The sequence below is a fragment of the Natrix helvetica genome, assembly GCF_964273705.1.
Source record: "Natrix helvetica genome assembly, chromosome: 1".
In the NCBI taxonomy this organism is placed as follows: domain Eukaryota; kingdom Metazoa; phylum Chordata; class Lepidosauria; order Squamata; family Natricidae; genus Natrix; species Natrix helvetica.
This window is the reverse complement of record NC_138548.1, coordinates 359,586,185-359,601,382: the sequence shown is the minus strand read 5'-3', so window position 1 is coordinate 359,601,382 and position 15,198 is coordinate 359,586,185. Positions and strand designations below refer to the sequence as shown.

The window sequence follows — 15,198 nt, the reverse complement described above, 5'->3', positions numbered from 1 at the left end:
TCAAACTGTATAAAGCTACCATTAGAAGACCTCCAAGGTCCCTTCCAGCTTGTTCTGTTCTATTCCTAATCTATTCACTTTTATAAATCCTTAGTAAGCCCATACCTGGAATTATTGCATCCGATTTTGGTCCCCCCATTACAAAAAAGATGTTGAGACTAGGAAAAAGTGCAGAGAAGAGCAACTAGGATGATTAAAAACCTGGACTGAAGAGCAGTTGCGGGAATTGGGATGGCCAGTCTAGAGAAAAAGAAGGACTAGGGGTGACGTGATAGCTGTATTCCAATATTTGAGGGAGAGGAGGGAGGTCAACTTATTTTCCAAAGCACCAGAACTCAGGACCAGAAGCAATGGATGGAAACTAATCAAGGAGAGAAGCAACCTGGAATTAAGGAGCAAGAACAATGAACTAATGGAGTGCCTTGCCTCCAGAAGTTGTGGGTGCTCCATCATTGGAGACTTTCAGGGAGAGAGTAGACAGCCAACTGTCTGAAATGGTATAGGGCTTCCTGCTTGAGCAGGGGATTGGACTAGAAGACCTCCAAGATCCCGTTCTAGCTCTATATTCTGATTGCAAACGTAGAATTCTTGAGCCAGCATGGGGAAACGATGGCCCCCTTTATGACTTGCGGACTTCAACTCCCAGAATTCCTGAGTCGGGTGGCTCATAAGCATGACTGGTTCAGGAATTCTGGGAATTGAAGTCCACAAGTCATAAAAGGGGCCCACCGTTTCCCCATACTCTATATGGCTTCTCTCCTTGGCACCGTCCCCTCGTCCCGCTTCTTTGGGGTGGCTGCTCCGTTTCCTGAGGGCAGCAGAGCTCCAACTCCCTCCCCCCTCCACCGCCTTTCCCTTCTCCTCCCAATTCCGGGCTCAAGCGAGGGGGAGGGCGCCTTTCCGCGCCCCGCTGAGGCTCCAAAGGAAAGGCGGGGCGGGGCGGGGAGGCGCCCGCCATGATCCCAAGCCGTCCACGCTTCTCCCGGGGAAAGGGGCGGGTTTTAAGGGCATTAAAGGCAGACGAGTTCGGCTGCCTAGAATAGACGGCGGCGGTTTTTATGGGTATGTGTGTCTGTGGGGCGTGGAGGGGGGGGGAGGAGGCGAGCGCGCGCACACCCTCGGGAAAGAAAAGGACCCTCTTCCTGTTTCTCCGCGCGGAAAGCGGCGCGCGCGCCAGGTGAGCGGGCAGACTTGACAGCCGAGGGAAGGAGGGAAGGTAGAAGGAAGAGCCGCCCGGGGGGAACAGCCGTGGGAAGTAATACCTCCCCCCCCCCCCCCCGCGATCCTCAATTCCACCCCTGTTCATAATACCATTCCCGTTCGGGATCCCGGTCCGCTCAGCCCGTTCCGGCTGGTCCCGGCTCTTGACCCGTTGCAACCCGTCCGGCGGTCTCCCTCGACCCCCTCGCTGCCCGGTTCTTGGACGACCCCTTCACCACCCACAAGTGTCCGCTGTGAGTGCGACGCCCGCCGGGTCCCAAACAGGATGGGGATCCGCTGGGAGGGAAGGAATTAGGACGGGCAAATGCCTGGCTGCAATTGCATGCCTGCACACGTAACACCCACCCACCCCGCACACGTGAAAGTGCAAGCCTTGGTAAGACACCTCGACTTACAACACTTCGTTTAGTGACCGCCCAAAGTTACAACGGCACTGGAAAAGGTGACTTTTTTTTCACCCCCTTGCACCATTTCCCAGGCTCACTGTGATTGGCATTTGCATGCTTGATACAACTGACTTCCCCGGGGATCACTGTGATGACCTTCTGACAAGCCCAAGTCAATGGAGAAGCCAGATTCACTTAAGCACCCTGTTGCTAATTTTAAGGATGGCAGTGATTCACTTAACAGCTGTGGCAAGGAAGGTCATAAAATGGGGCAAAACTCACTGTCTCACTTAGCGATATAAATTCCAGGCTCCATTGCGGTCGTAAGTTGAGGACGATCTCAGCTTAGGGTTGACTCAGCCTTCCATCCTTCTGAGGTGGGTAAAATGAGGACCCAAAATTGTTGGGGGCAATCTATGCTGACTCTGTAAACCACTTAGAGAGGGCTGTAAAGCACTGTAAAGCGGCATATAAATCTTGAGTGCTAATGCTATCTGTACTGCATTCAGTTTTGATCCCCACATTACAAACAAAGATGTTGAGACTTTGGGGGGGGGAAGTGCAAAGAAGAGCAATTTAAGACGATCAAAGGTCTGGAGGCTAAAACATATGAAGAACGGTTGCAGGATTTGGGGTTGGCTAATCTAGAGAAAAGAAGGACAACATTAATAATTGTAAGATGGCAACACTCTTGTTTCCCTGTTGAGGAAATCTGGCTCTTTGGCACCTCTTATGATAATCTGTGGTTTGTTTAACTAGGTTTGCTGAATGAACTACCAGGTAGAGTTTGCAAAATAGGTCCGCGTCAAGCACCATATCAGTTGAGGTGATCTGCAAACACTGTTTGTGCATCAAAGCGGTCTAGCCAACTTTTTTGCCTTTGTATCTGAAAGATGCAAAGTGGCTCACTTAACTTGAGCTGCCTAGGCTAGCATCCCCAACCTTAGCTTTCTGCCATAGAGGAGTTTAGGATGGCAGCTGGGATCTTCTTAATAGAAGATAATTCTTTATTGGCCAAGTGTGATTGGACATCACAAGGAATTTGTCTCCGGTGCAAAAGCTCTCCGTGTATATACAAGCAACCTGTGATAAATCAGGATTATAATTGTAAAATAATGGCTGCCTCTTCAGCGATTTATGTACTGCAGAGGAAACAAGCTGGGAAGAGGGAGGAAATAATAATATTTTTGGATGGCTTTTTATCCTACCTTTTCTCCACAAGCTCAAAAAGATTGCCTTTTGTTGTATTGTGAGGTAGGCTGAACTGAAGGAGTTGCCCCATACAGTCCAATTTTCATGGCTAAAAATGAAACCTGAACTTGGCTACTCCTATACCCCAGATCAACTTTCCCCAAGGAGTACCCCGTGGGACTTCAACTCCCAGACTCCCTAGCCGTTCTAAGTGCTCCCAGCAGAGCATTCTGGGAGTTGAAATCCAGCACAGATGGCAGAAGACTGGAGAAAAACTGCTTTTATTCTCCGAAGATGCTATTAGAAAACCCAACCAAGGCTCTGAGCATTGCAGATAGCTTTCCTCTGTGTGGAATTATGCTTTCTTCACTCCCTTTGGATGACTTTTTTATTCCGAATTTGTACAGTATCTCTTTTTTTTTAAAAAGCTTAAAAAAAAATTTTTTTTACAAACATATCAATGCGTGAATAGTAGGGCACCTGGATATTATACATTCTAATATAAACAAAACTAACAGCGTTATTACTTTCAACCAACTTATATCTTTCTAATGGCAATACCCTGTCTTCCCAAAAATAAGATCTCCCAGAATAAGCCCAATTGGGCTTTTGAGCGCATGCGCTAAAATAAGCCCACCCCCGAAAATAAGCCCGCCCTAAAAAATATTGCAACACAGCAGCAGCCATGAGGTGACCACGCTCGCCGCCTCCTGCACCTCCAAAATAATAAGACCTCCCTAAAAATAAGACCAAGCACTTATTTTGGGGGGCTCAAAAGAAACGAAGACCCTCTCTTATTTTCTGGGAAACATGGTACATGTTTATATAAAGTTGCAATCTGTCATTATTCGATTATTCCATTTTTTCTCCTCTTATTGCTCTTATTATATAAAGGTGTATACACTAATATTCCCCTTTTCTCTTATTTCTAATCTCTTATACTAACTTTTAATCATGTCATCCTTTGTTTGAAAAAAACATTTCCTTTCTATCCTAACTTCTAGCCATGTCACCTCCAAAGAAAAGCAAGGAAAGAGAGAGACAAAGAGAAGCAAATCAAACAACATCAAAAGCGAAAAATCATCTATCCATCATCTCTTGCCCTGCTCCAATGCTTTAACTGCTATGCTTTTTTTTTGAGTCAAAAAGAGAAAAATCTTGTATCTCTTTTGAGATAGGAAAACAGGGTCACAGAAAAATTTTTTAAATAAGAGTTCTTCTGTGGGGCATGCTGGAGGATTATTTAGCAACATGGCTTTTGCTTTGAATGTATTGCTGTTTTATTGTCAATTTTAACAGCCTTGCAAACTGCCAAGAGCCAATTGAAATTAGCAGTATATAACATAAACAATGATAATACTGCACTACCGATATAACAATCCTCCTCCTAAAAATGTGTACTCGAAATAATGGATCACATCTTAAAAAGTGCTTAGTATTGATAAATGTACAGTGGTGAAGGTGGATTGCCTTGAACTCCTGAAGAAGTGAGAGATAAATAAAATAAACACGAATGTTGTCTATGGAGATTTTCCGTCATCCAAGTCACGGCTGCCCCAAGGGTGTTTTTTTCAAGAGGCAACTGGACTTTCTTTGAAGTCCTTTCGCTTCTCATCCAAAAAGCTTCTTTAGTTCAAGTAAAAAACAAAAATAAAGAAAGCAGTTACCTCTTGAAAAAGCAACTTTGGGACAAGTAAATGTTATTTGAAGTTCTTAATATGCGTTATTTGAAGTTCTGGGAGTTCTCCACTGCTGGAGGTTTTTAAGAAGAGGCTATATGGGATCTGGAGGATGGGTTGACTGATTTTCCTCCCCGTTTTGCAGAGGGTTGGATTGAAATGCTGGTTGGGGGATTCTGGGAGTTGAAGTCCACATACCTTAAAATTGTTGAGGTTGAGAAACACTAGTTTACACAATCTTAGTGGCCCCTTCCAACTCCACAATTCAATAATTCTAACTTTTTCCTTCATGAAGGTTAAAAAAAATAGAACAAGTGAGTTTGCAAATGATTCTTATTATAGACTTTATTCTAACAACCTAACTTTCCACTCCATCATCTAGGTTGCAGTGGCGTATACACACAAAGCTTAAAAATAAATCCAGTCAACCTTGGGTGGGAATTCTAGAGAGTGAAGCATTCAGGACTCCCGCCGAAAGACCAACCCTAATTGGGAACTGCAGCACAACCACTTTCAGGAATCGGCAAAAGAACACAAAAATGGTACGTAATTATCCCCTGGCTTCTCTTTTAAGCTTCAATCCTAATTTTTAACATTGAGTATCAGTCTTTGTTTATTCAAGGCAACATACAGAATGCTCTGTCTTCCCGTTTTCTCCCCCACAACAATCTTGTGAAGTAGGCTAGGTTGAATGTCAGTGGGCCAGAATCTCCCCTGCCAAGGTGGCGCAGTGGTTAGAATGTGGTACTGCAGGCTACTTCTGCTGACTGCCGGCTGCCTGCAATTTGGCAGTTCGAATCTCACCAGGCTCAAGGTTGACTCAGCCTTCCATCCTTCCCAGGTGGATAAAATGAGGACCCAGATAGTTGGGGAAATACACTGTAAACCACTTAGAGAGGGCCGTAAAGGACTGTGAAGCGGTATATAAGTCTATATGCTATTGCCAAATGGCATCTGTGGCTGAGATGGAAAGTAAAATTGGGTTTTCCCTGTCCTAATCTGATCCCTCAATTGTTGCCGCCCAGTGGCAAATCTGAACATGTCTACCTGCTTTTTAAAAAAAAATGTTAATTATGTTCTTAAGTGAAGGTCAACCTTGCTGGCTGAACTTAGGCAGTTTTGTGGGAGATTCTCATTGATTTCTTCACAATCTCTTTTCACATCCCACAGCTCTGGATTCCCAGGGCTCCCCATCCAATTGCTAGCTGGATGCGACCTGGCTTCACTTCCACGCTCTAAACCGGCTCCCAAAACTTCTGCCGGCTCATTCCAATTACAGGTAGTCCTCGACTTAACGACCACAGAGCTCGGCCCAAAATGTAGGTCGCGAAGCGAGAAATTTGCCTAGTGGGTTCTGCCCCGTGTTACGACTTTTCTCGCCACGTTCGTTAAGTAAACCACTGTGGCAGTTAAATTAGTCGCACGGTCGTTAAGTGAATCTGGCTTCCCCATTGACTTTGTTTGTCAGAAGGCTGACCAACAGGATGATGTGACACACACACACACACGGGACACTGCAACCGTCTTAAATGTGAGTCAGTTGTCAAAGCATCCGAATGTAAACCAGGGGACTGTGGGGATGCTGGCATGGTCCTAAGGATGAGAAACGGTCATAAAGTCACCTTTTGCAGTGCCGTTGTAACTTCGATCACTGAATGAACCTCTGTAAGTTGAGGACTACCTCTATGTCACCAAATCAGTACGTCTTCCCCTGTCTCTTTTGCAGCCCCCCAGTGGCCAGAAATCATACGGCAAATTTAGTCTGGTCCCAAAATGAAGTTGTCCAATAGCAATAGAACTTAGACTTATAAAGCGCTTCATAGTGCTTTTTTCCCCCCCCAGAATTTTTTTAATTTTTTATTCTCTTACCATTTTAAGTATACGTTCATGTTCTGACACACACACACACACACACACCGCCTGTGAATAAACCAGAACACAGGCTTGGCTGTTTGCCACTGTTTAATTACTGAGATAACGAATCTTTTGGCTGAGGGCCCAGAAAACTCACGTTCAATAGAGCAACCCAGATAATTCAAATGAAGCAACGCAGATAGTCCAAATGAACAGACTCGGCTAGAATACACAGATAGATTTTCTTAACTACTAATTTGAACGGTTGTTTCCTGCAAATGTCCCCTCCCAACGCCTCACCTATAATCTCTCTTGGGAGGGGCCAATCCACAACCACCTGTGCTTAATCATCATCTGTGAGTCTGCCTAGGGAGTTGCTGCTTCCGTTTCTCAGCCCTTCTCAATCTAGCATCAGGGACAAACTGCCTTTGATCCTCCCCACTGCTCCATGCCTCAGGCGCCTCCTGGTGGCCAACCAGCCTCTTTGGTCCCTGCTCTGAGTCTGAACCCTGCACAGGGTCCTCCACATTGTCCAGGGCAGACTCATATGGTTCCTCGCTATCCGAGTCTATCAGCAGCTCAACCGGATCCTGCTGGGCCACAATACATTCACATAGTAGTTATTCTTCTATACATTTACCACTCTTATACATTTGTTATTTCATTTAATAGGTTATAATATACAATTTGGGTTGCTTTATTTACTATCCCTTCTTCCTGTTGTCACACCACCTCATTTTCCCTTTCTTTTCTCCCTCGCTCCCTTCTCTACTTTCTTCCTTCTTCCTCTCCTTCCCTTCCTTCTTCCCTTGTCTTTCTCCCACTCCTCCTCTTCCTCTTTCCCTTCCTACTTTTACAGCCCTCTCTAAGTGGTTTACCGAGTCAGCCTATTGCCCCCCCCCCCAACAATCTGGGTCCTCATTTTACCCACCTCGGAAGGATGGAAGGACGGGTCCACCTTAAGCCCGGTGAGAATCGATCTGCCAAACTGCAGCTAGCAGTCAGCTGAAGTAGCCTGCAGTACTGCACTCTAACCACTGCGCCACCTCGGCTCTAAACCTGATTCCAGGTTTAAGAAGAAGGTGCAAGGGAGGTTGAGGTCTTTAGAGCTGGCTGACTTTCTCTCTCCTTGTAGGAGTCCAGAAGTCCAGATTGCTCCAACGTCACCCAGTCTTTTTGGGACTCTGAATTGGGGCTGCTGCGTGTCATAGTCAAGGAGGAAGATGACAGCGAAGAGGCCCTTCCGTCAGGTAAACAGGAATAACACAATTTGGGGAGGGAGAACGGAGTGGTCTTGAATGTCCTTGAAATTCCTTTCTAGGCCAGGCTTAGCTTTGGCTCCCTTGTTGGTTCTATGGTCAATAGTGCACAATAGTAATTCTCAGCAGCTGGGATGTTCGTTCTGTGACATCACAACAGCTCAGTCACAGTGTCTGGGACTCAACGTACGACCACAATTGATGTTCTGACCTAGGCTTCCCCAAAGAGCACGAGGCAGAGTCCTGGTCCTGACAAAACCCCTTTTATTAAACGAATGTGAATTCCTCTCATTCACATTCAGCAAAGGCCTGGCAAACAATCTTTCAAAGGAATATTTATGACTACAGACCTTATCTAGCTTGGAAAGCTGCCATGTCAATATTTCCCAAAGGAGGTGCTGTGCAAGGAAAGACTGGGCACAGAGTCTCTGAGATTCAATGGACAGATCTTCACACTCCTGAAACGAATCTAACGACTGAACGAACCAATTGTTTCCTGCAAAGCCCACTCCCCTTTCGGTCCTCTTTTATTTCCTATGGGACCAGCCAATCACTTTCCACTGTGACTTTACTCCCAAGTCAACCCTGATTTCTGAGTTGTTCTTTTCTTCAGGCAGCTCTGCGCATGCGCACACTGGGAACAGGCTCCAGCTGTTCCTCTGCCTCACTGCTGTCTAGCTCCCGAGGCACCTGATCACTGCCAGACGGCCTCGGCCCCCTCTCTGCCTCCGATGCAGAGCCCTCGTCCGAGCCTTCCCCAGCCTCCAGGACTGGTCCATGCTCCTCCCCAACCTCCTCACTGTCCAACTCTGCTGTTAGCTCCGCTGGCTGCTGGAGGGCCACAACAATTGAGCCCAAAATTTCTGTTGTGAATTGAGACATTTGTTAAGTGAGTTTTGCCCCGTTTTATGATCTTTCTTGCCACAGTGGCTAAGTGAATCACTGCGGCGGATAAGTTGGCAGCCTGGTTGTTAAGGGAACCTAGCTTTCCCATCAAATTTGCTTGTCAGAAAGTCGCAAAAGGGGATCCCGTGGGCCCGGGACCACAGCAGTGGTCATAAGTATGAATCAGTTGACCAGCAGCTGGATTTTGATCATGTGATCCTGCAAAGATTGTAACTGTGAAAAACGGTCATAAATCCCTTTTTTTCAGTGCCATCGTAACTTTGAATGGTTATTAAATGATCTGGTGTAAGTCAAGATTACCTCATGGGTGAAATCCAGCAGGTTTTGGCAGGTTCTAGAGAATCGGTAGTGGAAGTTTTGAGTAATTCGGAGAACCGGTATATACCACCTCTGACTGGCCCCAAAGTGGGGTGGGAATGGAGATTTTGCAATATCCTTCCCCTGCCATGCCCACCAAGCCATGCCCACCAAGCCACGCCCACCAAGCCACGCCCACCAAGCCACGCCCACAGAACCGGTAGTAAAAAAAAATGCATTCCACCACTGGTTTACCTGCACGGTAAAGAAGGGGCCAGTTTTTCATCTCATGGAAAGTATGTTCAGGTAGTCCTTGACATACGACCAGAGTTAGGATTGGAATGCCCATCGCTAAAGAAAGACGTTTTTAAGTGAAAGGGGTAACCGTTAAGCAAATCCAGCTACTCCCACTGAAGTTGCTTGTCAGAGACCACCTGGGAAGATTTTTAAGTGTGCTTAATACTGTTAGTGACAGATGAGCCTGAAATGTTTTACAATCATTTTTTCCCCCCTCCTGAAGACGACTGGACGGCAAGATCAACCACCAAGGGAGGTTTCCTCCCCGAAAGCTTCACTTCAGAGCATCAGCTGAAACGTTCACCGCGAAGTTCTGAAGACAATAATTTCCCTCCAGTGGAAGTGGGTGAGTGCAGGGGTGAAATCCAGCAGGTTCGGACAGGTTCTGGAGAACCGGTAGGGGAAATTTTGAATAGTTTGGGGAACCCCCAAATGCCACCTCTGGCTGGCCCCAGGGTGGGGTGGGAATGGAGATTTTGCAGTATCCTTCTGCCACGCCCACCAAGCCACGCCCACCAAGCCACACCACGCCCACCAAGCCACACCCACAGAATTGGTAGTAAAAACAAATGAGTTTCACAATGCAAGAAAAGCTTGGAGGCACTAAGAGCTCCTCATTTCAACCCCGTGCTACAAATATTCTCCTTTATGGGATTCTGTTACTTTAACGGTCCTCCCAGCCTGTACGGGGTTGGCTTTTTAATTCTGGTTACCTGCCAAGGCCAAAAGCCCCACCATCTCCCAGGCTCCTAAGATATATTTTTTTCCTCCCTGTGTTCCAGCAGAAACCATCCAGATTAAGGAGGAACCCGCCGAGGTGTCTGTAACGATACTCGAGCATCCGAACACCGAAGGGACGAGTGCAAACAAGTGTGCCCTGTGTGGGAAGATCTTCAGTTGCAAGTCGGACCTCACCAGGCACCAGAGGACTCACACGGGAGAGAAGCCCTTCCGGTGTTTCGAGTGCGGGAAAAGCTTCAGTCGAGGCGATTATCTGATCTTGCACCAAAAGCTTCACCGGGGGGAGAAGCCGTACAAGTGCTCGGAATGCGGCAAGGGCTTCTATCGAAGCACCCGGCTCATCTCCCACAAAAGAGTCCACCTGGCCGAGAAACTCTACAAGTGTTTCCGTTGCGGGAAGAGCTTCGGCGACGAGGCCAAGCTCGCCCAACACAAGCAGGCCAAGCACACGAACGAGAGGCCGCACACCTGTGCCGAGTGCGGCAAGAGCTTCCGCCGGAGCACCCACCTCACCAGGCACCAGAAGATTCACACACGCAAAGCCCGCTATCGCTGCCTGCAGTGCGAGAAGACCTTCACTTGTCGAAAGCACCTCCTGTCCCACGAACAGACGCACACGGGGGACAAGCCGTACAAATGCCTGGATTGCGGCAAGAGGTTCAGCTTCAGCGGGAACCTGGCCTCGCACCTGAGGATGCACACGGGGGAGAAGCCCTACCTGTGCCTGGAGTGCGGGAAGAGTTTCAGCCGGAGCGCACACCTCACTTTGCACCAGAGGACCCACACCGGGGAGAAGCCGTACACCTGCTTGGAGTGCGGGAGGGCCTTCAGCCAGAGCAGCAACCTCACATCGCATCAGCGCATCCACACGGGGGAGAAGCCCTACGAGTGTCCCATCTGCGGGAAACAGTTCTCGCGGGGCGATTCGCTAGTCTCGCACCAGAGGATCCACGCCGCGGAAATTGTCTAATCCGGGGTTCAAAGGGCCTGGGGCGCATGGGGTGTGTGTCTCTCTGCAGTGAGCTTCAGTTGCGAAGGGGGGAAAAATGGGAAAGAAAGCTGACTCTTGCTTCATGTCAAATAATCAAGTGTGTTTCAGAAGCTTCTTCGTTGTCACCTTTGGAGATCCTCGAAGATTGTGGTTGTCCCAGAAGCAGGGGTGAAATCCAGCAGGTTCTGACAGATTTTGGAGAACTGGTAGTGGAAATTTTGAGTAGTTCAGAGAACCGGCAAATGCCACTTCTGGCTGGCCCCACCCCCATCTATTCTCTCCCTCCTGAGTCCCAGCTGATCGGGAGGGAATGGGGATTTTGCAGTATCCTTCCCCTGCCACGCCCATCAAGCCACGCCCACAGAACCGGTAGTTAAAAAAAACTGACTTTCACCACTGCCCAGAGGTGTTTTTTCCCAAAAGGCAGCTGGACTTGGGGTTTTTTTCCTTCAAAATGTTTCACTTCTCATCCAAGAAGCTTCGGAACGGAAATTCTTCAAAATGGAATCTTCTTGGATGAGAAGCAAAATGTTTTCGAGGGAAAAAGAGGAAAAACCCAGGAAAGTCCAGTTGTCATTTGGAAAAGCATTTTTGGGACTTCTTCATTTGTTACATACGTGGACGAACAGAATTAGAAAACTATAGTCAAGGATAGTTTATTATATGTTATAGATTGGGGTGTCAAACTCAAGGCCCGAGAGCTGGATTCAGCCCGCAAAGTGCTTAGATCTGGCTCACGGAGCCACCCTGGAAACAGCAAAGAACTGGCCAGGGATGCCTCTGCCAGAGAAAACGATGCCCGCGATGCCCTCCTGAGTTCCATTTTCACTGGCAGAGGGTTGCAGGAAGCTGTCACAGCTGAAAATGGACGTCGGAGTCCGCTTTTGCTGCCAGAACGCTCAGGCCACCACAGGCGCCCCTGACACGAGTGACGTCGGGCTGGCCATGCCCATCCTGGCTCCTCAAGGTCAAACAACCCTGACGCGGCCCTCAGTGAAGTCAAATTTGACACCCCTGTTATAGAGGTATATTTAAGAATCTAAGCAATGCCTTGCTGGATCGGACTCCGGGCCCATCCTCTTCGCCCAAGGAAGTCCTCTGGTCTCCTGGAAAATGGCCTTCAGAGGCAGCCATCCTGCCGTCAAGACTAAGAGCTTTCATTCAGTGAATTAACTCTCCTCATGGATGCTCTGCAGTAGAGCACCCTGAGAAGAAGCATTCTATCTTAACAAACTTGGTATTTTATCAATCTGCCATCTGTTGAAATGTTATCATAAGAACCTAAACTGTGCCCTGCTGGATTGAGACCCCCTGGCCCATCTGATCTCACCCTTTGTTCTCCCAGTTGGCCCACCAAAACACCCAAGGGTGAACCACTGATCTCCCAGCTGGTGGCCTTCAGAGGCAGCCACTCTGCCATCCAGATTAAGAGCCATAATCCACAGGGGTTGGGTGCGTAGGAGACTCTTGTGCCCCACATCTCTTCGAACCCAGAGAGATTCCATAGCGTCCATATTTTTTTTCTCTTTTTGGGGGGTGGGTAATTCTCAAAATCTAGTTGGCTGTACAAGGGGGGCATGCTATATATATTTTTTGTCTCTTCCTACCAGGTGGTATGTCATATATTTATGGCAACGGATGAGTCTGGCTCAGTGGTGGGCAACCTTTTTTTTCAACTGAGCCAAATCTCGCCAAAACCACGATTGAAATTTATTTTGAGAGCCACATTTTTAAAACCGAAAATACATAGGATGGTACACTGTTTTTAGTTTCAATAAACTCTGGCATTTGAAGCACGCAAGTCTTAAAGCTGTCAAGTTACAAGATCCTTGCATCCCTAACCCTTTAGGAAAAAAACCCCAAGGGGTCTTCAAACCTGACAGCTTGAAGACTTGTGGACTTCAACTCCCAGAATTCCTCCTCCAGTCATGTTGGCTCAGGAACTCTGGCATTGAAGCATGCAAGTCTTAAAGCTGTCAAGTTGCAAGACCCTCGCACCCACAACCCTTTAGAAAAAAAAACCCAGGGTCTTCAAACCTGACAGCTTGAAGACTTGTGGACTTCAACTCCCAGAATTCTGAGAATTGAAGTCCACCAAGGGCATCAATCATATTAGCCCAGTGATCTGCAAAATTGGCTCTTAAGACTGGTGGACTTCAACTCCCAGAATTCTGAGAATTGAAGTCCAGCAGTCTTAAAACAGCCAATTGTTACCTCTTAAAACTCCCCCATTGGTGGAGCCCCAAGAAGCGAGGAGGGAGAAAAAGAGACGGAGGCCAAGGAGCTTCCCCCCCGCCCCCTCCCAGCAAAAATCTAACCGGGGAGCCGGGCGGGCAGTAGCAAATTAGCCGATCATGCACCGTGATCGGCTAATTTGCTACTACCCGCCCGGCTCCCCGGTTAGATTTTTGCTGGGAGGGGGCGGGGGGGAAGCTCCTTAGCCTCCGTTTCTTTTTCTGCCTCCTCGCTTCTCGTCCCCGCCCGACTTCAGGATCCTCCCTAATCATTGTGAGTCGAAAAGAAAAAAGGGAAAGGGGCGCTTGTTTTGAAGTGCCCGAGAGGAGGGAGGGGAGCGGGTGCCCGGCACACAGAAGAGCCGCATTAAAATGTGTAAAGAGCCATGTGTGGCTCGCAAGCTGCGGCTTGCCGACCACTGGTCTGGCTCATTAGCCCACAAGCCATTTTGCAGTCCTAGGGGATTTAAAAAACAAACAAACCAACATCCCGATGTTACACAATCTAAACTTGGAACAATGCATGTTAAAAGGGCTTTTAATTACCGCATTTTTCAGACTATAAGACACAATTTTGCCTCCCAAAAGGGGGTGAAAATGTCTATATGTCTTAGAGACCGAATATTACCGAAGCCCCGCCCACCTGCCAGCCATTTTTTTGGCCTCTGCTCAACCCGTTTTCAGGCCTTTGTTCGGCCTGTTTTCGGGGCTTTTTTCGGCCTGTTTTCAGGGCTTTTTTCGGGCCGTTTTTGAGACTTTTTTCATCCCGTTTTTGAGCCGTTTAAAAAAAACAGCCGGAAAAAAGCCCCCAAAACAGTTTTTTTGGTAACTATTATTGCTTTGTTCTTAAGGGGAGATCTGCGGATGATAATTTGCACAATCCTCCTTATTAATCTTGAAGGAAGAATCCAGAGATGATTGCTGGGCTCTTGTGGAGAGTGATGAACTTGGTTGAAAATACGGAATAAAACATTACCTTTGTGGATTATATATATATATGTATGTATGTATGTATGTATTTGTGTTACAATCCCTGGTATGCCCAAATATCGGAGGGAGCTCACTACTCCCCCTTTCTGTCCTTCGGCTCATTACAGAGGACCATCCAGGCAGGAAACAATATTTTTATTTTTAATGTTGCCTTTTTATATTTGTGTTGTATTTGTCCTGATAAATAAATAGAGACTAGTATAGATCTATTTCAAGCTATTTAGCTCTCATCAGCTAGCCATACCCTTACTGGGATTTGAACCTGAGCTTGAATCCCAGTAAGGGTATGGCTAGCTGATGAGAGCTAAATAGCTTGAAATAGATCTATATTGTCTCCCTTTATTTATTTATCAGCACAAATACAACATATATGGCAAGTGAGATCTTGCCGAAACGTTGCCAAGACAATCTCAATTTTACACGGGAAAAGACCCGAATACAACAAAATCAGCATATGTGTGTGTGTGTGTGTGTTGTATTTGTGCTGATAAATAAATAAAGGGAGACTAGTATAGATCTATTTCAAGCTATAGAGCTAAATAGCTTGAAATAGATCTATACTAGTCTCCCTTTATTTATTTATCAGCACAAATACAACACAAATATAACAAAGGCGACATTAAAAATATGGTTTTCTGCCTAGATGGTGGTCTGGAGTGAGCCAAAGGACAGAAAGGGGAAGCAGTGTGTTCCCTCCCATATTTGGGCATACCAGGGGTTGTGACACTATATATATATATCCAGAGGTGGGATTGAATATTTTTAGCATCCAGGTTGCTGGGTGGGCGTGACCACGGGGGTGTGGCCATCTCAGCCTCCTCACGGGGAGAGGGTGTTTTCGCCCTCCCCAGGCTCTTGAGGCTTTTGTCAAGCCTCCCGGAAATGGGCCTGTTTCTGGAAGTTCTGGAGGCCTGTTTTTCGCCTTCCCAGAGCCTCCGCGTGGGCCCTGTACTTACCTGGCATAATGAACGGGCTGTGTAGAGACTCCTGGGAGGCGTGGGGTGGGTAGGGCCAACCAGTCCTTGCAACAACCGGTTCGGCGAACCAGATGCAAAATTAGAATGCAGTTGGCCCAAACCTTCCCAAACCGGCTGAGTCCCACCCCTATAATATATTCCCGCTGTCTCCCAAGGAGACCGAAACAAGACATCC

At 47.3% G+C, this 15,198-nt stretch overlaps 1 protein-coding gene across 3 annotated transcripts; it reads left to right on the top strand.

Annotated features, from left to right (window-relative positions):
- The first annotated feature begins 998 nt into the window (after positions 1-998).
- On the top strand, positions 999-11,237 carry LOC309398227 (uncharacterized protein). Of its 3 annotated transcripts, none has more exons than XM_081964916.1 (5): positions 999-1,070; positions 4,867-5,019; positions 7,467-7,581; positions 9,314-9,436; positions 9,873-11,237. In XM_081964916.1, the coding sequence occupies exons 1-5, from the start codon at positions 1,059-1,061 to the stop codon at positions 10,799-10,801; spliced, it is 1,332 nt and encodes a 443-aa protein (XP_081821042.1). In that variant the 5' UTR covers positions 999-1,058; the 3' UTR covers positions 10,802-11,237. The 3 variants fall into 3 exon arrangements, with proteins under 3 accessions (XP_081821042.1, XP_081821043.1, XP_081821044.1); XM_081964917.1 differs by having other exon boundaries at positions 9,876-11,234; XM_081964918.1 differs by having other exon boundaries at positions 1,047-1,179; positions 4,861-5,019.
- Positions 11,238-15,198: the final 3,961 nt, after the last annotated feature.

Bases quoted from the DNA above. Each gene is read 5' to 3' on its own strand.
- LOC309398227 (XM_081964916.1), top strand. The intron at 5,020-7,466 runs GTACGTAATTAT...CTCTCCTTGTAG, and splicing joins GGCAAAAGAACACAAAAATG to GAGTCCAGAAGTCCAGATTG. The intron at 9,437-9,872 runs GTGAGTGCAGGG...CCTGTGTTCCAG, and splicing joins TTTCCCTCCAGTGGAAGTGG to CAGAAACCATCCAGATTAAG.